The sequence below is a fragment of the Globicephala melas genome, chromosome 7 (assembly GCF_963455315.2).
Source record: "Globicephala melas chromosome 7, mGloMel1.2, whole genome shotgun sequence".
In the NCBI taxonomy this organism is placed as follows: domain Eukaryota; kingdom Metazoa; phylum Chordata; class Mammalia; order Artiodactyla; family Delphinidae; genus Globicephala; species Globicephala melas.
Window position 1 is genome coordinate 48,432,274 of NC_083320.1, and position 26,559 is coordinate 48,458,832.

The following is a 26,559-nucleotide window of genomic DNA, read 5'->3' on the forward strand; positions in this document are numbered from 1 at the left end:
CTAAGCTCTGAGCTCACTGTTTATAGGGGGATTCAATTTAAATTTGTGTATGGAAATACTATAATGTATTATTTTTCATGTAGAGAGAGTATTATATTTCTATTCCATCTAAAACTCTATATTCATAGCCATTTAAAAAAAATCTTTACTGTCAGTAAAGTATCATTGCAGTCAAAATGCATAACCCAGTTCTTAACATAGATGGGGACTCTAACAACTTGACAGTACAACTATAATAAGTTTTAATAGTTACCTCCAATTGTAGCTAGATTTATCGGTATAATGGATTTCTGTAGAGTCCTTTCTATGCTGGCACGTTTAGGCAAAGATTATTTATATGAAAAAATAATGTTATATGAATACTGGAGAAACACTGATTCTCAATTTTACAAATAAATCTTTGTTTGGCAATTGAAAAAGGTCGTGTTGAACTATTATTACATATTAGAATAGCAGATAAGAAAGCACCCTGGCAATCTTTGGATATGCAAAATGCAATGATAATTGCTAATGTCTAAAATGTATTTAAAATATTACATTACGTTTCACACTACCTAACAAATGTTATGGCTTCACATAGGTCATGGTCAGGACCGCTGCACTTCAGGACAGAAAATAGATTTCTCATCTCAGTAGAACATATTAATATTTCTATCACTTTTGTTTCAGTACAACTGTTCTGGAGGTAGAAGCCATTTAATAAAATCTACAGTTAGTTTTAGGCTTACTAGTTTAATGTGAAGATTAGTGACTTACCAACTTTATATACGTTAAAGTAAGAGCCACTTTAAAATCATTTAGATTAAAAATAGTTGAAAAAGATAAGCAGATTACCTTAAATTCAAAGCATTAATTTGAAACTTAGTTGTTTTCAATAGTGTGTGGGAAATTTAATACAGTCCACAAGAGTAAGGCAGCTGAAATGTTGGATTTTTAAAAACTCACTCTCCTTGAATTTAAAATGTCACAATTTGGGCAGGCTCAGACCAGGGATATAATAGGAATTTGTCACAAAGAAGGGAACATGTCATGTAAGTCAATAAGCATTTTGGACCCACATAATTAACTCAAGTACAGAGGTTAGCTTCACCAAGTACAACTAGGAGGATCAAGACACTGTCCAGGTAGCAAGTTTAGGCAACAATGAAATGTTGAATTAATTGGTGCAACAGAAAAGGGGAAACACCAGAACACAGTGTAGTGCTGACGAGAGCTAGGAAGGAGCTGAGATCTAGTTTTGTCCTAAAGGAGATCGTGGACTAAGTAGGGTAACCAATGAGTTTATGCATTGAGAGGGTTTTCCAGTTAGAAGCCCAGCTGTTGAACTAAGCCTGTGAAGCAAGATGAAATGGGCTATTTAGATGAGCATTACATCCTAGTTCTTGTAGGTAAAATGAAAATTTAGTTCTGGGTATAATTCCTGGTTATAGGAATTAAGTAGTGAAAAGAATAGGAGAACCTTTTGGAGAAGCCTGAAGGGTTAATGTAAGCATGTCATCAAAGATCCTTTACTTAATATGTGGGCACTTCCCAAAAACTTATGCTTTCTGCCTGTACCTTCAATAAATATACTGAGGAATGAAATGAAATTAATATTCAATGAGGGAATTAAAATAGTCTTAGAGATAATCAATACAAGCTAGATATGGAAGGTAATAATACTAAACCACAAAGTATGATAAATTCCACTGAATATTATGAGACCTACTTCTTAAAATTAAAATATATTATACAATATTCTGAAGATAGTAAATACATAGAAAATATACCCCATAAAAATGTTAGGAAGTAATTTATAAAAAGTTAAAATGTAGCAGTTAAAACTAGAATCCTAAAAAAGGGAAATATTAGTAAAATATGTAAATAATATATTCAAAATATTACCACAAAAATGTAAAAAAATTAAAAATAATTCAGTTACTTAAAAATAAGATTTTAGGAGATTAAAGAAAAGAAAAACCTTGTTATGCTCAGAGTTTTCTACCAGGAGCTTCCGGTTCAAGTAGATTCCATATCCTATGTTCCCAAGCATTGGAAGCTCAGGGCAGGTGCTAGTCTGTAAGATGCCTCTGAGAATAAATAAAAGGCTATTGCTCTAGGCATTTGGCTTAGTGAGCAATGGTGTCTTTGAGCAAAGGAAAAATAGTCGCTTTCTCTGTACCAATGTAGCCTATGCTGGGTCTGGGGGAGGGGGACACAATCCACAGGGCTGCCAGTTGGTGAGCTAGATTTCAATCATACTCAGTAACTCAGAACAAATTGCATAGCATTTTACTGCAGGCTTTAAATCAACACTTGAACCTCAACTGATAATATACGTAAGCTTTAAGCCTTTATCATCTTATTTGTGAGAGAAAGTAAACAACTTATTGGAAAGCATCCCTGGTGGCAACTTTCACTCCCAAGGACAGTGCCTTAGCTAGGCAAATAAATGGAGGGAAAAAAAAAATAGAAACAAGACTGAGAAATGGAGAATACAGTAGTGTGGGAAAAAAAGACATTGGTGAATATAAATCAATACATAATGAAAGAGCAAACTTTGGATAGCTAAACATAAGATTTTGCATGTCTGCCGCTTTTACTGGACTTGAATATCTGAGTAGTAGGTGTGTTCTATTCATTCATTTATCCCAATATCTAGTTTAATGTCAGACACATAATATGCTAATGTTTGGTGACAAGTACTAATGGAAAGATGAAAAATAGATGATAGATAGATAGATAGACAGATAGACAGATGATAGATAGGAGCTTGTGCTTTTCTCCAAGGGCAGGGGAAAGGGTTCAAATCATGCTTTGATGATTGATTGCTCACTAAGCTCTATTTTATTTTATTTTTTATAAATTTATTTATTTATTTATTTTTGGCTGTGTTGGGTCTTCGTTGCTGCACATGGGCTTTCTCTAGTTATGGTGAGCAGGGGTTGCTCTTCGTTGTGGTGCGTGGGCTTCTCATTGCAGTGGCTTCTCTTGTTGTAGAGCATGGGCTCTAGGTGCACGGGCTTCAGTAGTTGTGGCTCATGGGCTCAGTAGTTGTGGCTTGCAGGCTCTAGAGCACAGGCTCAGTAGTTGTGGTGCACGGGCTTAGTTACTCCATGGCATGTGAGATCATCCCGGACCAGGGCTCAAACCCGTGTCCCCTGCATTGACAGGTGGATTCTTAACCACTGTGCCACTAGGGAAGTCCCCCACTGAGTTCTATTTTAAATAATTCATAATACCATTAAAAAATAAGTTATTCATGCTAAATGGTGTTTTGAAGCCCTAATTATTTTGGAAAATTATATATTTTTTCAGACTGATTTAGAACAAGTTTGGAGTAAAAATGGTTAACAGTTCTGGAACTTTGGAATACAATCTGCATAGTTTTTAATTATATTTTCCCAACTCATTCTATCTTCTCATTTAACAAACTTATTGAGTGTTTACTATGCGTCAAATGCTACTTTGACTCAAGGAGCTCTTAATTTAGTGAATTTGAAGAACAGACCATATATTCAACACAGAGAATACTTCATAACAATATTTGAGCACAGTATTCCAGGTGAAAATAGAGGACAGGAAGCTAACATCTGGAGACGGAGGGAATTTGGGTAAGAATTCCTAAAAAAAACCAACTTGACATTAGTTGAATTGTGACTCATTAGTAGTTAGTCAACTGAAGAAACATAGGGAGGAAAGCATTGCAGGATAACAGAACATGCTCACACAAACTTGAAGATGATTGTAAGTAGATTAGAGTGATTGGCCTAGAGGAATTATGGAATGGATGGTCCTGACTAGGGAGGCTGACATCTACTTCACCATAGATTTTCCATGACTTGCTAAGAACTTTGATGTTTATCTTGACAATAATTGAGTACCCATAATAGACTTTAAAGTAGAGGAGTGTCATAATAAGGTTACATTTAAAAAATGGAGCCCTGGCAGCAGTGGGGAGGATAGAGTGTATGAATTGGAAATTGGGAAAAGTGACATTAATTTATAACAGCAACTCAGCAATTCAGATTATGAACTACTAGGACTAGAACTATATAGAGTATACTGGTGAGAAATATCTGAGAAAAACTTAAGGAAATGCAGCCAAATGGGTTCATTGATTAATTTTTATGTGGGCATAATACCCTGGCTTCTGACTTGGAACAGTTTTTAAATTTTTTTTTTGTTATTATAATGATATTCACAGAGCTTTGAAACAAAGGACAAATAATAGGTTTCAGTGGTACCTATAAAGAAAGATCACAGATTTGAGTTTTGGGTTCAAAATACATAGCGGATATCTAGATTGAGATGTCCTGTGGACAGTTTATACAGGGCTTCAACACATGAAAGGACTTGGATATACATATATATATGAGAGAGAGACGGGGTGGGGGGGTGGGAGAGAGAGAGAGAGAGAGAGAGAGAAGTTGAAGTAGTAGTAGATGAGTTTCCTTGTTTCCTTCCTGTCATCCAATGTGAGTTCCTTTGTTACTTGGCTACAGTAGTTACTTGTTACTTTCTACATTCAGGTTTTATTCTATATTCCAAACCACTCAGATTTACAATAACAAATCTATAGCAATGCCTATAACTAGCAGACCAGAGATGGTGGGTAAGAGATAGTGTTAGAACCATTTAAATTCCCCAATTATATAGAATGTATAATAATTTACATCTGGATGGGACTGGGATTTTAGCTCCAGGATTTATGGACAAGCCATTGGCCGTCCCCAAACCTACTTCCAGTGTATGACTGCTACACTGGCCTGACTCCTGCTGCCACTAATATGAGCTTGACTGGTGGTCCTCTGACAGCCTCATTGCTTGGTGAGTCCACCCTGACTTACCTGTCTAATTGCTCTGCTTATCATTGATCTTCAGCCCATTGGCCTGATTCCCTTGATTCTGGAGTTGGTGTTATCAGAATAGATGAACAAGTGTGTCATCATACATTGATTTTGAGTCCCGAACTTATAACAGATGCCCAGACTATGTGAGCAATATCTTACCAAAGATATCAAGTATTTAAATGGATTGTTTGTAATAAAAATGGCTTCGACATACTCAGCTAACTTTCTTTTCTTGTCCAGCCACTGGTATCCACAAAAACCAATCAATTTATCTACCAAGTTGAGTTTCAATTACTCTTAGGTGAGAACTTTCCTCCTCAAACTTTCTAGAAATTTCTATTATATAGTTACTAAGCAAGTATATTCTGCTACAACTAAAAAGTTAAGCATACCTAAATGCATTATTTTAACAAAAATAAATGTAGGAGAGCAACAGAATTGAAGACAAAATAAAAGGAATGATAGCATGGAGAAAGAAGCAGAGGATACACACAAATGATGTATACAGTGAAATTAAGAAGGAAAAGATCAGGAGAAAAAGGAATTAAAGAGTAAAAAGAAGAGGTAAGAGGTGAACATGTGGAATGATAGCCAGAAGATGACAAAAAAAGAGGGAAAATCTGCATATTTTAAAGTGAAACACTTGGTTTGATTTTAAACAGCAGAAACAATCCTGCTCTGATATTAAAAACAAACTGGAAAAAAAAAAAAAAACTGGGTCAGCATTCCTCAGTAGATATTCCCATCTATATTATCTTCAAAGATAGTTTCAAATATTTTGCTTGGGGAAAAATCACCCATTCCAATTCTAGTTACCATTTTTGGAACATGTTATCTTAGTGTTTGAAATAAAATTTCTTCTTTTATTATTTTTCTTCTTATTTGTCAATCATGCAGTCTTTCACAACCGTTTTTCAGGAAAACCTTTAAATCAATGATTATTATGGCACATAATCAAGAAAGTATACAACATAGATTTTCCCCCTGTTACTCTACTTACAATAGAATTCAATATATTATTCTGCTATGGGAATATATGCTTATGCTCAATATTTTTAGGGAAACCCAGTTCTTACAGTAAGCTTATGAAAAAGCATTTCTTCAATACAGCATCACTTAAAAGTTGCTCTTCCTTTAGAAGGACTCAGTTGGCCTCTCTTTTGCCTGGATTCATTGCTAGGCTACCATAATCCATTATCATTTGCACATGGTGAGTTGAATCCTCTCCACCAGGCATGCAGACTTTGTCTTAACCAGTGGCATGGACTGAGGCAGGTACACATTAGAAACTCTTGTGGGAAGTGTGATGTTCCCTAGTTTTCTATTAAATAATTATATTCTTTAGTACACATAGAAGCAGCACTTGAGTGAACAAGAATGCAGTGGTCATTAAAAATATAGCAGAATCTGGAAGGGTGATATGGATGGAGACTTTCTAATTGTTCCTGCGTGATTTGGAAATATGATAGAAACATGACTACCAGAAAGATTTGCAGAAGGAACAGTTATTTATTCACTCTCTTTCCCACTTCCAGATTCTCAATTAAGAGTATATCCAGATTGTATTTATGCCATTCTTCCCAAGATGTTATATAATGGTTAGTGATTAATTAAACCTATTCCTTAATCCATGCCAACATTCTTATATATGTATATTCTCCGCAACAATTGAAAATAAACACAATACATTTGATAATTTTGACATACAAAAATGTTATAAGAACTTATATTGGTTACTTGCTATTTCTTACCTACTAGTACTGTTTAATAGTTCCCGGAACAACACTAAATACTTTGCACGTTTTGTAGTTATTCGCCCCCCCCACCGCACCAAATGCTAACATTACTTTAACAAGAATTTCCATGGTTTATTATCTAGAGGGCCAAGTGTTCATGAAATATAGTAAACTTTGAGTATAAGCAACATTATGACAAACAGAAAAGCAAACGGACTTAAACTTATTCTGAAAGATAGTATTACAGTTTAAGTATTGACAGAGCGCCAAAGATATTTTGCTGATCCTCTGAGGTTCAGAGATGTCAATAAACAGAAGAAACAGTATAAATTCAAAATCTATTGTTACTATACAGTCTCAAAATAGTGAAAACCAACTAAAAACAAGGGTTTGATTTACTTAAATATTTAACAAAAATTTATTGCAAGAGAGATTTTTTTCACTGAATTTACAGTTTCAAGGAACATGGTACAAAACATAGTGCCATCAGCTTTGTCTAAACATTAAATAGGTGCAAATACACAAAGGTTAAAAAAAAACAAAGAGCATACTTTACAACATAAATTACAGTACTATAAATATATTTTATATACATTATACATACTTTTAAGACATCATTTTAATATACAGCATATATTATATTGATTTTCAAACTATTCAGTGCCTTACTAATATTATATATCAGAAACTTAAGAATTTATTTGCATCATTACACCTACAGTAAATGATTTCATATCAATGAGGCCATATTTTGCCTAGTTTATTTCCACCATTTAAATAGGCAATTATCCACTTAGATGAGCATTAACATGTAGAGCAATAGTTTTCACATGAATATTTTCTTTCCCTTTCATAGTGATGACTAGAAGAGGGGCTGCAGCGGGATGACCGATGGGTGGGGGGACAGCAGTGAAGGAAAGAGTGCATGGGGTAAAGGTGAGAAAGCCAGATGGCTAGGATGAAGAACTGAAGCTGGAATGATTGGCATCTGAGGAGAAGCAACAAAAGTTGGCTGATTCCCAGGACAAAGCCTTGGTCCTACTTGTCCTACTGAGATCTGAGGTAACGATGTTCTGGTGAGAGCTGGGACTTGGGACAGAAACTGTTGGTGTGGTTGAAGCACTTTAAAGGTTCCTGCAGCGGCAGCTGCTGCTGCGGCTGCAGCAGCTGCTGCATGCTGCTGCAAAACAGTATGGTGGATAGCGGTTACAGAGGTAGAACACAAGGGCTGCTGCAAAGGCAAAGGCTGCAGAGGTGTGCTAGGGGGTGGGAGGGCAGCTGGAGGAAAAGTGAATTTGACCTTGTTGGCCAGCATGCTTGGCGGAATGATGTGCTGGTAGACTTCACATGGTAGATTTTTGAACTTGTCATGGTTTTCTATTGGAATCAATAATGCTTGTTCTGGTAAAGCTAACGGAGCCAGGATCTGCTCCGTTGTTACAAAGGTATGGCCACTGACATGTGCTTCTTTGAATGGTAATGGTGGTTGTGCGTTAAGGATTCCTGAATTAAAACACAGCCACTCAGTTGACGCCTCATTCAACTTTCCTTGTGGAAGGGCCTCAGCCAGTTCATAATGACAAAGGTATGATTTAGGTTGTGACTGTCTAAAGTTCCTTTCAATACTAGGCATCTTGAAAGGAATTTGCTTCTCATTAATATTTGTATTCTCACTTCTTTCTTTGTGTTCAAGCAAGGTACTGTCCATTTCTTCTTTCGTTGGGGCACTAGCTATGTAGACTGAAGTGGTGGGTTCATTGGAAATCTCTGACAGTTCACCAGAAGTGGTCTCCATTACGACCTGCTCAGTTTCACCACTGGTTTCAGAAGGAAGGGGACTGCTAGCGGGCAAAGACAGTTTATTTTCTACTTGGTCCATTTGTTCTGAGTTCCTTTTGACATTTGCAGTTTCTTGTGGTTTTATTTCCTCTTTTCTGTCTTCACTTATTATTTCATCCGGGTGATGTAAGAAAGAATTACCTTTCCTAGGATAATCTGTCTTCTCTTTGAGTTCCAAAGCTTCAAAACTGGTGTGGAATCTACTTTTTCTCCTCCATTTCCTTTTAGGTTTACAAGGAGCAGAAGCATGGGGTGGCCTCAAAAATTCTTCTGGTAGATAATTCTGTTGATCTAAACTTTCATCTGAAGAATAAGAATATGAATGTTGTCTACGTTTTTGATGGCATCTTTCTGATTCATTAATGAGAGAATTATAACCTCTTTTAACTGCCTGGTTCTGACTCATGCATTTCATTTCATTTTGAAGAACTAGGCATCTGTGATCTTGACTACAGCTGGACGTTTTGGCTTTCCAACTACAGTAAGTTCTGGAGTATGTTAAATTATGTTTCACAGAACGTATCATTGTTGAATTGGATTGTCCATTGAAAACAACTGAGCTCTTTTTACAGTGGTTTTTAGAACTGATAATATTCTTATTATTATTGTATTCAGTGTTCTGGGTTTTACACAATTCTTCATTTTCACTTAAGTATATGGATGCTGATTTGGGCCTTTTATCAGGTAATTGCTGTGAGTCTAATAATTGCTCTGTAGCTAAATACTGTTTTTCTGAAATTGTTTCCAGTAGATTTTTCCTAGTTTTATCAGTGTAACTATTTTCTCTTTCCATTTTGAAATACGTTTCTGATTCTTTGGTTTTCTTTCCATAATCATGGTGACATAACTTTCTTCTTTTTTTCTTTCTTCCACTTTTATGGAACCAGAGTTCGTTAGTATCTTTCAATCTTATTTTGTTGTATTTGCCACCAAGAACATCCTGTTTTATCTGATTTTTAGTAAAAGTATATTTTTTTGTTTTTCTGATCCTACAGGAAATATTTTTATACCTCTGACTCATACTCTCATTTTTTCCGGAATCACAGCTATTGGAGAGCGTATCACCAGCAAAAAGAGGAGTGACTTGGGTATATCCATTTCTGCTACCTCCAATTTCATGATCAGTAAGTCCTGTCACAGATGCGTCCTTGCAATCTAAAACTGGTCTCTTGCAAATGCCTTCTCCCTTCTGATGAGAAGAAAGATCATTTAAGGGCAGCTTATTTTTATCTAGATTGTTGTTTAATTTAGTGGACTTGAAGTCAAAACAGAGAGGATTACAGCTATAGGAAACTGATGGTTGAGTAGTTGTGTAAATCAGCATTTCTGATGGCCACTGAAGAACTGTGGATCCATCTTTGTTAAGTACGGGTACAAATGGCTCACATGGTCTTTTATATAAATCCATTTTTTTACGTAGGGTTATATTATCCTCTTCAGAATTTAAAGGGGCCAACATGTCAGGGCTGTGATTTTTATATTCAGCTTCAGTCGTGGATGCATCATTGTCCTTAACACTTTCTTCTATGGTAGCTTGCAAAGACAAGCAGTCATTAGCCATATCAGGAACTATGGATTTATTTCCTAGCAAGTCAGAAGTGTTACCACTTACAGGTATGTCTTCATTAATAATAACATCTTCCAGTGGAATTTGATCTGCCAAAGGGACTGAATTTTGACAATTATCTGCATCAGATGATGAAGGGAGTTGAAACTGGCAAAATGGAGGTAATAGTAATGTATCTTTTTCACTAGAAACTTCTTTCATCTCTTGAGTTTGAGCAGTTTCTTTGTCAGTGCCCCTTCCTTCTGGTGGATGAAAAGAATTAGCTTTCTCCTCAGAACTCAAAAGCACATCTGTTGGTGAAGAGAGTTGAAGATGACAAGCACCGGGGACAAATCTACTTTTTCTGCTAAATCCTTTTTCCACAGAGGCATCATCATTGTATTCAGAGAAGGCTGCAGCTGAGGACTCCAGCTTCACGGATGCTTTCTTTGGAAATGCAAAAGAAAAGCCAATTTTGTGTCTGTGAATCCCCTGGGCTTGATCTCCAAGTTGGCTCTTTTTGGCGGTATAACTTTTCACGCTTTCTGGATCTGTAGCAACAGTGGTAACACCTTTAGCATTCTCTTGGCTATGAATCAAAGTACATTTGAAATCTTCCTGGTTATTAACTGAATCCACCACAACTCTTTGGGAAATTTCATTACAATTTTCTCTCACAGTAACAGTTGTTGACTTGAACATAGGACCACTTCCAGGAGCGCTACAAAAAGAAACAAAAGTGTGTTTTCATAAAGGACACTTGAGGAAAAATACTCAAACACTTACAACTTAGAAATGTCAGCGTAAGATTTTTTTCAGGTTTTAAAATCTTTGTAAGATAATTACTTTCATGTAGTGCAATTGCCTTCCATAGAACTACAGTTTAATTTAGTTATTGGATATTGTTTGGGATAACTTGGAGATGATGTCTTGAAGTTACTTTTATAGCTATTAACAGCAACGGTCAAAGACATTTCTATGCTCTCAGCCAGTGTTTCCAGACCAAGAATTTTTTTACCCCCATGGCCTCTTCAGTGACATTTTAGAATATGGAACTCTCTAAAATAAAATTACTTTTAATTCACAAATACTCAACACCATTGATCCTATATGGAGAATATGAAGGAAGTTAAAGAAAAACTCTCAGTCATGATGTAAGCAGGGCTGGGAATTCAGTTCAACAATTCAATTCAACCAGTGTTCACTGAGCATCTACCACAGGCCAGGTGATATGCTCAATGAGAGCTCTGAGTCTTTTGGAATGGCTGTTCTTAATATTTAAAAATTATCCTGAAGTTATCCATTATATCATTATATAGAGTAAATATAGGAAAAGACTATACTTACGATGTGGTTTCCATTTATTTGGAATTACAGTATACCATAAATAGTGAGCTCTTATTAAAAGAATGATACTGTCCAGCACATAAACAAAGAACTACCTAAGTATCATCTTTACCCCAAAAGAATTATGCTATGCAGAATTTTCCATGCTTTTCTAAAAAGTTAGTTTCTCAGAAGTTATAAATTGTCCAAATTTTTTTAATCGAATAATTTCTTCAATATCTAACACAGTGGACTGTTTTATTACCTTGTTTGGTATTAAGAAGCAACACTACTTAATTTACACCTCATTAGAGGCACCAGATTACTGGGAAAATCATGTGTCTGGGGAGCAGTGTAATGTGAAATATTTATGTATGCTAAGAAAAGTAATTTAGATAAGAAGTTTTGCTTCTTTTGTACATATCTTATTATCAGCTCTACTTCTCTTAATATATTAGACTTTACATTTACAAATGAATTAAATTACACAGGTCCGAGATAATATGAAATGTAAACTTGCACTTATATAATTTTTCATTTTTTACTACACAGAATAAAACTATCTGGTTGGTATAATTCAACAGAGGTTATGTTTGATATTAACAGTTCACTATAGGATTCAAGATATATTTGAATTTTATTTTGACTTTTCTAAAGCTGACATCTCAAACAATGTTTTGTTTGGTTTTTTTTGTGGGTTTTTTGTTTTTTGTTTTTTTTTTTTTTTTTTGTGGTACGCGGACCTCTCACTGTTGTGGCCTCTCCTGTTGCGGAGCACACCGGACGCGCAGGCTCAGCGGCCATGGCTCACGGGCGCAGCCGCTCCGCGGCATGTGGGATCCTCCCGGACCGGGGCACGAACCCGTGTCCCCTGCATCGGCAGGCGGACTCCCAACCACTGCGCCACCAGGGAAGCCCTCAAACAATGTTTTGATATGTCAATATCCCCTAACATTATTCTGTATAAAATAAATTTGGCATAAAATAGCTTTGTTTTAAACAATAATCAGAGAGGCCTATTTAATGGGGGGGGGTACCCTAAGGGTGGCTGTCTTTTCATAACATTGCCCTGGCCTGAATTTTTAAGTTCTGATTTATAACCTTATAGCTGCTCTCTGTTAGAAGCAGGTCAAAGTGTAAGAGTTGTAAAGTTTTAATAGTCCAGTTAGAGTTCATTCACAGTGAAACTAATTTCAACCTACCTCTGACATGCATAGGGCCTTCCTGACCTTTATATATTAAGAATACATATGGAGCAAGGAACCTCTCTTTTTCACTCCATATGTGTTCTAAAGATCATTGCAAATAAAAGTTCTCCAAATTTTCAATGGAAAAATAAGTTCCTCCTAAAACTCCATTTATAACAAAGTCTACGAGGTGGTGCTTTGGTCTCTTCTTCAATCAAATGCTTTGAATTTCACCAAGAAATAGAATAGCATTCAACTAAGATAGCTTAAAGAGAAGAATAATGTAAAATTAATTGTTTTACAAACTAAAATTATAGTAATTTGGCTTTTTATTGAAACGTGCATTAAACAGGTGTTTGCATAAAACTCAAATTCAATTTACTGTTTACTGCCCACAGAAAGCCATGAAAATGTGAGCATCTTATTCTGGGTACAGAAATAGATAGATTTGTGCCCTTTATTCAGTTCCTTTTTTGTTGTTGTCATGTTTTAAGAAAACTTAACATTTTACTGTAGACTCACCATACAGTTTCCTTTCTTAGCTCGGCCAGCTTGTGCAGGCGTTGGAGTGCCTTTTCCTGTTTTCTTTCATCTTTCCTGGATTTAGATGCTACATTTCGAGCAAATTCCCTTTGTTTTAGTTCTTTGAGTCTCTATTAAAAAATACAAAAGTAATTAACAGTATTTAGGTCTATGGCAATGTCAAAGTTACTATTGTTGTTGTTGGAATTTTCCAGTACATCATCTTTGATCTCATCTAAGGAAAACACAGCATTTGTGACCATCCACTTCTAAGAAAATATTTTCTTGCACTTTTGGCTTGTAAAAAATGCCAAAACATGTTATTACACTGTATCAAAAGATATACCTATACCCTGGTAAATTGGAAAGGAAAAATTTCTTCTTTACTTATTGATTATTTCCTGCCAAGTTTCTCTGCCTAATTTAGACGAAGTGTTGGAGTCTTATAAACCCCTAATTTTTAAATAAATTCAATTAAGCTTGTGTATTTCAGTTATATATAATAAATTCCATCATATTTTGATGTGCTCTATATTAGAAAGGTGTCTGATCCTTTTCATATTTTTTAAGAGTAAATGTCTTATGTTAATCCATAAGGCAAATACCCTCTACTAATGTGATTTAAAATAATCCCTCCCCTCAAATACCAGGCATATTTCCCAAGTAATTCAAGATCTGGGAAGAAAATTAAGTGTCTTTGTGTAAATTCTTTTTATATTGAGCATATGTTTCTTCTGTATCAAAGGAGCTCAGTTTGGGGGCTGAAGGCCAGCAAAAGAACATGTCAACTTGAATAGAATTGATAAATAGCCATGTATGTAGCATGATTTAAGATACCCCAAAGTGGTCCCATGCCCCAAATATTTTCACTATAGTCTTTCACAGAGACAGTATATAGTCTTAAAAATGATTAAAGTACTGTTTTTTTCTCATGGAGCTCATGTTGTTATGCAATCGTGATACATCAGTCTTAGAATAGGGCTTTACGAGAATAAAACATATACTAATCACATTTTTATGAAGTGGTTGAACAAAATCTTAATAAATGCCTTATGTATATACACTGATGTATGCCAGCGTCTTAGAACAATGCCTGATCTATAAAAGACCTACTCAGTAAATATTTGTTGATTTACGTAGAATCACTTAGATCCTCCAAATTATTTTCCTACTTCAAAAATAGTTATGCTAGGGAATTCCCTGGTCGTCCAGTGGTTAGGACTCTATGCTTTCACTGCCAAGGGCTCGGGTTCAATATCTGGTCAGGGAACTAAGATCCCACAAGCTGTGCAGTGCGGCCAAAAAAAAAAGTCATGCTAATGAAATAATATTAGATTCTTGGTCAACCTAGATTGTGTCTGCTCAATTTCTCCTACATAGAACCATAACTTAAACTTCAAATAATCTCTAATACTTTAATTAATGGGATTTATATAAGGTATATATACATATATATGCATATATATGTATGAGATTACTCTAGAATATTTATTTTAACATAGCACAAAGATATTTTGAGATCATTTACATTGACATATTTGTGAAGGAGTTTATTTAGAGTTGAATTTAAATAAAAGATAACCCACGTCATAAATAGCTAAATTGTACTAGTATTTCATAGAAAGTAAAACTTTGACATATATCATTGCATCATAACAAATGTAGCTACAATTTTATAATACATATTAAATTATTTGTTATTAAAATATGTAGAATTAGAGGTACTATGGCAAGAAAGTTTTAATTCTAGATTTTAAATATTCATAGTCTTGGTCATCTGTATTTCCTAAAATCTTGAAGTCATATCAAGACTCATTCAACAATTTATTGATCACCAGCAATGGTCATTCTGGTAAATGGCTGGGATATTTTTCAAAGAGTAAAGAAAATGTTTTTACTTTTATCTGGTGTGTGTTTCTGTGTCTGTGACTATATGTGTGGGCAAGTGTGTGTGAGTGTATGTTTATATGCATTTTACAAAAATAGGGAGAAAAGACACACAGGAAGAGATAATGGCAATCAGTGGTTGAGATATTCTTATTGTGCCATACGAGGACAGAACAGGGTTGCCCCAACAATCCCCAGGTAGGCTACCTGGGGAAAGTCACATCTGATCTGGGTCTTAAAGGATATAAAAGAGCATGAAGAAGAAGGGTTGGATGTTGGAAGTGAGAGGATATTTGGGGGAAAAGAAAACTCTTTTGTATAAACATAGAAATAAAAGCATGCATACTCTAAAAGAAAAATACACGATGTAAAGAAGGATGGCTAGAGCAGAGTGTATTTGTGGAAGTAAGGAGAATTGATGAATTATGGGGTCCAACCAAATCATGGGGAACCCTGTCTATCATATGACTAAATGTGACTGTAGGAAACATTGAAGGAGTTAAACAATGCAGTGCCACAGTAGGACTTTTATTTTATTAAGATTCTTTTGGCATCAGTATGCATGAAACTTTGCCATAGAACAAGATTAAAGACAAAGCAACCAATAAATAGAATATCACAATGAACCAGGTAAGAAACAATAAAAGCCTTTTCTAAGGGAGTTGCAGTGGAGAGGAAAAGTAAAATTAGTGATTTATTGGATGCGCATAATTGAGTGACCTAAAGGATATGCATTACCTTTACTGAGAAATACCACCTGCCACTGTAAGAAAAAGATATTCAATCAAGAGAGGGTTTGGGTTAGGAGGAAGATGCTAACAGAGGATTTGAAAGAAAGTAGAAGATTAGTTCTCTAAAATAAACATTTAAAAGAATCAAAGTGCCAAGTAAAATAAAGCAAGAAAGTTGCAATACCAATAAAAGAACTAACATTCAAAGATTTTTTAAAAATTCTATTTATAAATAGTGATATTTTAAGAAGCAGACATAATTTTTTTTCCTACTAGATTCTTTGGGTAACTGGAGACAACAATCAAGAAAGAGAGACTTGACTATTTTTAATAAAATTTTTAGAATAAATGTTAATTTCTATTATATAAATATGCATATATATGCAAGTTAAAAGTACAGTGCTTCTAACAAAAAGCTAAGCTTTTCTAAAGCAAGTATATGAAACGCCAAGAATTTCACTATTTACTGTTTCAAATTAACCATTATGATTTGACCTAATCCATTTCCACTGACATAATAGTTAAAAAGCAAGGAGTCTGTCAATTGTCAAATGCCAGTAGTGTATTATCTGTGATATAACCGAGTGATTGATATGGCTGGAATCAGCCCCTAAATGATGATTTAGGGAACTGTGTACATTTATTTATTTTTTTAAAATTTTATTGGAGTATAGTCAACTTACAATGTTGTGTTAGTTTCAGGTATACAGCAACGTGAAGAATGCAAATGTTGTTTTAGTCTTGTAGAGGTTGTCAAGGAGCACCAAACTACATTCAAGTGTTTCTGTTGATCTCAATCTCCCTCTATGTACACATAATTTTCTTATCTCAGTGACAGACTTCCGGATACCAAGGTAAATAAACTTGACTAACATTTAGGGACTATTTAGTTGCAGAGGTTATAAGCCTGGTCAAATACTCTGGTCAGTTTTAGGATAAAATTTATCAGTCTTTATATACTTTCTTGCATTTTTCTGCAGAAAAATAAAGTCCTACATCATATTTTATATCAAGTAGAGTAATTTTGAAAGGCAAAAAATAGAAACCAAGTAAATTCTTTTGAGAATGCCAAATGGAAAGAAAACTTAAGTTCCACACAAATGAATATACAAGATAATACCTGTGAGGCTTATGGAAATATCAATGCTATTTCAAAAGCTTCCTCAACAATTTACTGAGAATCACTCAAAAGAAATCCTTAGTGATAAATGTCAAGACAAGAATGACAGCAAGAATTAGAAAATTAAAAGTATGTTAAAAGGAAATTGTGTGGCCTAGCTACTGCATTACAAAACAAATTATAATGTACGCTCACATATAATTCAATGTACACTTTGAAAATATGCAATAAGGAATGAAAAAACAAAGAATCAATATTATTTGGTTATGATACCATTTCATAGGGTCTACTCTACTTTCCCACTGATTTACTTCTCTTAGTCTATAGAGAAACAGAATGTCACAAGGGCAACACAGGTCACTAATCCTCAGATACGGTCTCAGGAAAACCCATTGAGTTGGATGGTTGGGAAAGTTATAATGATCCTAGTCTCAGGTTAATGGTGGTGTTAAGACAGTGGCAAAGGTTTATTCAATGTGAGAAAGAGAGATAGAGAAAAAGAGAGAGAGAGAGAAAGATACCATTTAAATAACACATCAGTTTGTGTTTAAACATTTAGGTAAATTACATTGTTTTACAATTGCAAACAAAACTTTTATGAACATTCTTATATCTATATATTGTACACCTGTCTAGTCTAATTACACCCAAAAGGCAGGTTCCTACAAGAAAAACTGCTAGAATAAAAGATAAACATGCACTTTTTTGATGTTTTCCAAACTGCTATTCATAGCTTTATACCATCATTTCACTCTTCGCAACAGTATATTGGGAATATACACAATATTGGGTAGCATCCCTACTAAATTTGTTTAATTGGCAGTCAATACGTGATATATCATTAATGTTTTGCCTATAATTCATTTGTTTACTAGGAAGCAGAAATATTTTTACATATATATTGGCCACCTGTATTTCTTCATTTAGAATTAATATTGTTCCTTAAAATTTATTAAGCAATATTATATACATTACTTTGACTCTGAAAATAAGCATGTGAGCAAACAGGTCTAGCATTATCATCCATACTCAGAGATGACAAAACTGAAGTTAAGCAAGTTTTAGACTTGTTCAGAGTTGCGTACAAGTGGTAGAACCGGACTGGAATCAGGATTTCCAGGAACACTTCCTGTGACTTATCCTATATTTACTCTTCTATATGTTATTCAAGCTTTCTAACTCTTTAGGACAGGCTTATTGGGATGTGATACAGATTTTCATTTGTCTTTCAGCCAGTACTCCTTGAGTGTCCATTACTTGTCAGCTGTTATTCTAAGCACAGTTGATATATCTGTGACAAAGGAGGAAAAATCTCTGTTTGTTTCACGAAATTTTCACCATAGTTGAGAGAAATGGACATTAAAACATGTAAATAAGTTGTATAGTATAGTAGGTAGTGAAAAGTGCTGTGGATGAAATGAATTTAAGCTGAGGGTGCAGGAAGTAAGGGGAGGGATAGCAATTTCAAATAGAGTGATTAGGTAAGTTTTTCTATTAGGCTTATTTTCTATTTCTGTTTAACAAATTACCATAAACTTAGCAGCTTTCAACAGCACACATTATTATCTCACATTTTCTGTAAGTCAGTATGCCTGTTCTTTGCCCAGTCAAGGTGTTAGCCAGGACGTTTTCTCATCTGGAGGCTTGTCTTGGAAAAAATCATCTCACAAGCTCCCTAAGGTTGTTGGTAGAGTTTATTTCCTTCTGGTTGTAGGATTGAGAGCTGCAGCTTCCTATTGATTGTCAGCCAGGACTACTCTCTGAGTGCCCAATCTGCCAGCAACAGAAATCAACACTGAGCCCCCAATATGACACCATTCCCAGGTGTGATCAGCCATTGCCTGGTGGCAGGTTGATTACGATGGACAGCTTCCTTGAAAAAAAAAAAAAAAGGCAGTGTTTTGTTCTTCCTGCAATAGACCTTTACTCTGGATGTGAACTTACCTTCCCTTCATGCAACAATTCTATCAAAACTACAATCTATGGACTTACCCAATGCCATTTCTACCATCATGATACTCCACATTTATGATCATTGTTCTGATCAAGGAACTCACTTCACAGCAAAAAAATAAAAATGTGGAAATGGGCCCATTCTCATGGAATTCACTGGTCTTACCATGTTCTCCATCGTCCTGAAGTAGCTGGTTTGATAGAATGGTAGAATGACCTTTGGAAGACTCAGTTATATCTCCAACTAGGTGGCAATACCTAGCAGGGCTGGAGCAATGTTCTCTAGGAGGCTGTATATGCTCTGAATTAGTGTCCAGTATATGATGCTATTTTTCTCATAACCAGGATTGAAGGGTTCAAACATACAGGGGTGGAAATTGAGGTGGCACCACTCAGTATTACCCCTAGTGGTCCACTAGCAAAATTTTTGCTTTCTGTACCCACAACCTTATGCTTTTCTGAACTAGAAGTCTTAGTTCCAAATTGCAGAACAATTCCACCAGGAGACACATCAAGTATTCCACTGAGTCGGAAGTTATATCTGCTACCTTGCTGCTTTGGGCTTCTTATGCCACTGTATCAACAGGCAATGAAGGGAGGTACTGTGCTAGATGAGATAATTGATTCTGATTACCAAGGAAACAATGAACTGGTAGCCACAGTGGAGGTAAGGAAGATTATGTCTGGAATACAGGAGATCCCTTTGGTGTCTCTTAGAGTTATCATGCCCTGTGATTAAAGTCGATGGAAACACTACACCCAATTCAAGCAGTATTACTAATGGCCCAGACCCCTCAGGAATGAAGGTTTGAGTCACTCCATCATGGAAAGAACCATGACCAGATAAGGTGCTTGCTGAGGGCAAAGGGAATGAGTAGCGGAATAAAGCAGTTATAAATACCAACTATAACCACGACTAGTTATAGAAATGAGAACTGTAATTGTCATGGGTATTTCTTCCTCATTTAATTATGAAAAAAAATATATATATATTTTCTTTCGTCTCTTATTCTCTTATCATATACGATGTGTTGAATTTACATCATAGTATTTAAGTGACAGGATATCAAGGAGAAGAGTGAACATCACGCAACAACTTTGTATCCTTTTCTGGGGAGCAAGTCAGTGCATTTTCAGTTGTATAGAGGATAGTTGTATCATGTTAGGAAGCATATTGCCTGTTGTTGTCTTTTTTTGGAGATCGAGTATAGTTTAAGGAGATATCTATGCATGGCAAACTGATAAGAGACAGACTTATAATGGTCAACTGTATGTGTCAACTTGCCTAGGCCACAATACCCAGATATTTGGTCAAACACCAGACTACAGGTCACTGTAAAGGAATTTTTTAGATGAGACTAATATTTAAATCAGTAGATTTTAGATGCTAATCTCATCTAAGATCATTTTTAGATGAGACTAAATCAGATGAGTAAGCAGGTTTACTCCTTAAATCCTAGTAAAGCAGATTACTCTCCATAATGTGGGTGGGCCTCATTCAATCTGTTGAAGGCCTTAACAGATGAGACAAGTCCCCCAGGAAAAAAGAATTATACCTCCAGACAGCCTTTGGACTTGAGACTGCAACATCAACTCTTTCTTGGGTTTCCAAACTGGCAGTCTGCCCTGCAGATTTTGAACTTGTCAGCTCCTACAACGTGTGAGCCAATTCTTGAAAACAAGTCAACAGATAGAGAGATAGACAGATTGATAGACAGATAAATAGATAAATAAATATTCTATTATCTCTGTTTCTCTGGAGAACTCTGATTAATACAGGTTTTCACCAGAAGATGGGTATCTAGTTATGATGTTTGTGTTGAACAATGCAAATTGCCTTCACATTATCAATTACATCCTTCTAATTCATTAGTAGAATTCCAGTTTGGGGGGAGGTGGGGCGGGCAAGAAGATATTCAATTAAAATGATAAAAATTTCAGCCTCCCTGTAATAAGAGTGGATATGTGACACAGGCCTCACTAATTGAATTGTAAGCAGGTGCCTCTGATGAGGATATGCCTACAAAAAAATAAACCTCATTAAAGAAAAATTCTTTATGTTTTTTTAACCATGTTTTTCATTTCTTACCCATGTGTAATTGGGAGTCTTAGGTGGGAAGCAACCATCTTTCAATCGTAAGGTTGTCAGCTTGGCAGAGAAGGCCTAGATGCTAAAGATAGCAGAGCAAAAAATGAAAAGATCCCCATTCCCAATAGCATCATTGAATTACTGCATTATTCTAGGACTGATTACCTATGTAGTTTGGAAAAAAATAAATAAAAGCCAACTTTATCTGAGTTTACTTTTATTTGCTGCTGAATGTAATCTTGGCTTATATACCTACTTACTAGATGTGTGACTGGATAATTAATATCAAATTCTTAGACCTTTGTTTCCTCAGATGAAGATGCTGATGATGTATAAAGTCCCTTCTAGTTTTTGCATCCTAAGATTGATGCTTTCAATGTCATCTTTTAAGATGGAGTTAGTTTTTACTAAATAAAATATGTATTTAGAACATTAATAATAATTACCTTCTTAAATGTTTTCTCTACTACAAGTAAATCCATTACTCCTTTGAATTGGTCCAATACTTCTGTTCCTATTTTCATATATCTTAGTAAGTTAATATGTTACTCACTATTACTGTTTCCACAGGCTAAAAATTTCCTTTAAATTCCCAATAGTTGTTTCTATCAAGAATTGCTTTCAGTGATTTTTGAAAAATCTAAGTATGCTTTCTATCTTACATAGAGCAATACCTTCAAAGAATTACAACTAAATCACCATCTCTATTTCTTGAATCAATTTAACTCTCTTGGAAGACAATATGCACTGGGTTCTATTAGAATGTTAGCAAATATATTTCTTCAGGGAAGGTTGTTATTCAAGTGAATGGTATCACACTTCAATGTGTAATTTCCTTCTAGTCATTATTTAATCAATGGCTTTATGCTGAGTGAATCTGTGGAAGATTCTTTTTTAAATTTCTTTTCCCATTACTATCATGAATGTGTATCATTTGGACTTTTCTCTTGGCAGCTTTAAAAGCATCTAATCTCTTAATGGCATATCAGATCTGAACAATATCTTTCCCCAAGGCCTCTCATTCTTTAGATTCCATTAACTCAAGTTTCTCTTTGTGGACAAAAATCTCATTCTAGTTCTAATATAAAAGTCTTTGCAATCTGTATGTGTTATGTCTAAAACTGATTTTCCAACCATTCAGTTCATTTTCTTAAGTGCTGGATGAGAAGTGTCTCATGCATTTTAAGTGCTCATGAATGCTTCTCAAATTGAATTGGCACAGGATGGCAGTGATTAACTTCCTCATACAATAGGAAGCTTTGAAAGTTTGCTAACAAAAATCTCACTAAGATCTTTGGTATACAGGGAAAGCAATGGAAACTTGAGTCTAAGAAATATTGACACTTTTATTTTAAAAAATATACAAACAACTTGAGTGGCCTAAAGTGAAGAATAGTTAAGAATTATGGTTCAATTTTATAAGAAAATACTATGCAGCTACTACCAATAATGCTAAGAGTTTAAAATATTAGGAATATTGTTGTATTATAATGCTAGTTTTAAAAATAGCATGCTAATAACTTTATAATATAATTAAATGTATCTGCATCTATAGAAATAGACTAAAAATGCTAGAAAATACACAAATGTCAATGAATATTTCTCTTCGTAAGGTAAAAATCAGAAGAATTATACTTTCGTTTTCCATTATATGGTATTTTGCCATTTTTTTCTCACTAGCATGTTTTACTTTGAGAAGAGATTTTTAAATTTCAATTTGAAATATAAAAATTAGATATATTTTAAAACTGAAACAAAAATTACCATTGTATGGCTCTTCCTATCACACATTCATATTTATGGCCTAATAAATAACTAGACTGTTCCAAATACTTCCAAGCTCTCTAAGCATGTATAAGTAAATCCTTATAGCCAATACAAAAGGATAAAATAATCTGGTGAATTTTTTCACACATGATCTTTAACGACATGGAATGATTGTGGGTTGGTTAATATTTTAATCATCTTTTTGGCATAAGTATAGTGGGAAAATAATATATAGGGACAATAGTAGTCAAAGTCTATGAGAAATATAATATCACATTATATAGAAATAGATATATTCTTTTTCTCTCTCAAAATTATCTTTATATATGTAATTATGAATGATTTATCATGTATATGTAATGAAATAATGAGTAATGGGTTAGTAAACATCTTCTCTATAGAGTAATTTAAACTTGGTGTAACTTACAGCTGTTTCTTAGGCATGTAATAAAGATGGAATATTAGTTGTGTTATTAGGCAATTTTGCTTATGATTGAAAATAACTCCTCTTTCGCAAACTGCATTTGGGTTGGGAAGAGTGTGAAGGATTTATTAATACTTGGTGGGAAGCCCTAACTGGTGACTTCCTTGAGTGCAAACTACGTTTGTCCCTTGCCAGGACCATAGAAGTTATACCCACAGAACATTTTGCAAGATATAATTGCTCCTATTTGTGAGATAAGACAAACTTCTAAGCCACAGTGGCTCCCACATCCATCCATGTGATCTCGTCTCTTGGCAACTAAATTGTAACTTGAAATGCCAAGGGAAAGAGCCCCTGAACTGCTGTGGGAACGTAAGAACTCCTGCTGGAGAGAAAAAAACCTGGTGTGTGATGCTGGCCGATAACTTTCTAAGTGAATTCTAATGTTGAATAATCATTCAGAGATGCACATGTGGCAGGAAGGGCCAAGTCAAGGTATGCTGTGTCCTCTAGGCACTGAGACCAGAGCTGGGCATGGTGATGATGCAGACCTTCATCCTGGAGGCTGCTGGAATTCTGCTTCACACCTTGAGAACATGGAGATCTTGACACAGGCAGCCAAGAGCCAGAAGAGCAAACATAAATGTGATATTTGAGCATTTGGGATGAAATCAGCTTGGGGAGTCTGAAGGAGAGGGATCTATGAAACCAGAAATGAGCACTGGCCACAATTAGATCATCAGAAGAAACATTACAGGAATGTGATGTTGGGAATCTAAAGTTACATGGCTACATGAAGATATCAAATGTTTAGAAACTATTATTGTGTGATGTCAGTGAAAATGACAGAGTAGAGAGTTCCAAGAACCTGACCCTCCACAGAAACAAAAAAATAAGTAAAAATTATCAGAATCAACTTGTCAAAACTCCGGAAAATAACCAACCGTTTATAGCAACCAAGCAATTGCTGAATCAAGGTAAAGATGACTTAAACACAGTAGGAGAGCTTTGTGGCACTTTAATTCACCCTTGTCTTTCCTACCTAACTGGGGAAAAAACAAACTGTCAATCAAGAATACTATAACTGGCAAAACTATATTTCAGAAACAAAGAGTAAAATTAAGATATTACCAAATAAACAAAAGCTAAAGGAGTTGTTGCCAGTAGACTTGTCTTATAAGAAATGCTAAAGGGAGCCCTTCAGGCTAAAATTAAAGGACTCTTGAGAGTAACCTGAAGCCATACAAAGAAATAAAGTGCACTGGTAAAGGTAACTCCATAGGTAAATATAAAAGTCAGTATTACTGTATTTTACTTTGTAGCTCCTCTTTTACTCCTATGTGATTTAAAACGTAAATGTATCATTATAAATCTATGCATTGTGCATACAATGTACAAAAATGTAATTTATAACAATAACTACATGAAGGGTAAGGCACAAAGGTATATCAGGGCAGAGTTTTCAATACAACAAAAGCTAAGTTTGCAAAAGAATGTCAGACACCCAACACTAATAAAAATTAGTTCAATATGGATCAAAAACTAAATAGAAAAGCTAAATCTACAAAACTCTGAAGGGAATCATAGGGCTAAATCTTCACAACCACAGATTTGGCAATGGTTTTTGCATATGACACCAAAAGCATGAGCAACAAAAGAAAAAAAATAGATAAATGGGAATTCATTAAAATTAAATAATTGTGTGCATCAGAGTAAGTGAAAAGATAACCTACAGTATAGGATAAAATATCTGCAAATAAAATATCTTATAAGGGTCAAGTATCCAATTATATGTGGAATCTAAAAATACAACAAACTAGTGAATATAACAAAAAAGAAGACTAATAGATATAGAGAACAAATTAGTGGTTACCAGTGGGGAGCAGTGGAGGGGCGATATAGGGTACGGGGAATGGAAGGCACAAACTATTGGGTGTAAGATAGGCTCAAAGATGTATTGTACAACACATACAGCCAATATTTTGTAATAACTGTAAAATTTCAACAACCAAATTTTTAAAATGGACAAAATGTTTGAACAGACATTTCTCCAAAGAAGATATACAAATGGCAAACAAGGACAAGAAAGTATGCTTAGTACAATAAGATGCCATTTCATACTTACTAGGATGGCTAATTTTTTTAAAGGAAAATAACATATGTTGGCAAGGATATGGAGAACTTGGAACTCATGTTAATAGCTGTTGGCAATGTAAAATGGACAGCTGTTATTGAACATAGTTTGGCAGATGCTCAAAAATTAAACATATAACTACCATATAACCTAGCAATTCCATTCCTAGGTATACACCCAAAGTGTTTGAAAACAAATATTCAAACAAATACTTGTACACAAATGAACATAGAAGCACTATTTGCAATAGCCCAAAGATGAAAACAATCCAAGTGTCCATCAATAATAAATGGACAAATTATGGTATATCCATACAATGGAATATTATTCAGCCATGAAAAGGAATGTGCAACATAGATGTACTTCAAAAATATTACGCTAAGTGAAATAAGCCAGACATAAAAGGTCACATATTGTATGATTCCATTTATATGAAATATTTAGAATAGCAAAATTAGTAGATATAGAAAGCAGAGTGGCTTTGGGTTCGTGTAGGGAGAAATGGGGAGTGACTCTATAAAGGGTATGGGGTCTCTTTCTGGGTGATGAAAATGTTGTGGAGCTAGATAGAGATGGTAGTTTCACAACATTGTGAATGTATTAAATGCCACTGAACGACTCACTTTACTATGGTGAATTTTATGTTATGTGAGTTTCACCTTAAAAATTAAAATATGCATTGATTTTTCTCATATTTTCTAATATAATCAGCATTTTACCCAAGATTTTCTTTAATTAGTTAAAACAAAACGAGTTAGTTTTGAGACCCTCAAGCAAAATTGCCAGTTGGGAGAATGTAGAGGTATGAGGGGCAAAAGATGTGAGAAAGTAATAATAGACATAAAATAAAAATGTTTTTGGCTTACACATTTAGTTGAATCTGATCTATTTAAAATCATTAACATTAAAACTACTACATTGTTTTCTTTCTCTCTTTTTAATAAATAAGTATCGTGCCTTCCAAAGAATTGCTTTTTACTGGCCTATGGCCAGTGTAATTTAAAATGTCTATAATAGTATGTAACCTAATAACTATAGATATTTCTTAGTGGTTTTCAGAAGACTCCTAAGAGCTACAGACATATTTTAGGGACTTTCTTTCCTGCCACTTTGTCCTCAGGAATATGTGGGATATCTCCAGGAGGCTAGATTTTCAGTATTTTTGTATATTACTATCCCGAATAAAACTGGAATTGAAGGTATATCCAGAAAATTTCCCAAATTCTACACTCCATGGTAATATGTTGACATTAGTTTCCACTAAAAACTTATGTCATTAAAATTAAACCTATAGGAAGACAGTGTTTATAATGGACAAATTATGAATTTGGGAACACTTCAAGAGATGAAATTTGACTCCACCATTTGCTGTCTGTGTGACCCTTAGTGATCCTTCCCCCATTTGTAAAATGGGGAAGAAAACAATGATTTAAAGCACATATACTTCCTTCTACTCAGTAAATATC

The 26,559-nt window shown here is 34.8% G+C and overlaps 1 protein-coding gene across 1 annotated transcript in view; it reads right to left on the reverse strand.

Moving 5' to 3' along the window:
• Positions 1-5,684: 5,684 nt before the first annotated feature.
• ZNF804A (zinc finger protein 804A) overlaps positions 5,685-26,559 on the reverse strand; it is a 318,173-nt gene continuing 297,298 nt past the window's right edge. The window contains exons 3-4 of the mRNA XM_030850238.2: positions 12,989-13,119; positions 5,685-10,674 (exon numbers count right to left, since the gene is read on the reverse strand). Coding sequence (XP_030706098.1) covers positions 7,431-10,674; positions 12,989-13,119 — 3,375 coding nt within the window. The 3' untranslated portion in view covers positions 5,685-7,430. The remainder of the gene's footprint in view (positions 10,675-12,988; positions 13,120-26,559) is intronic.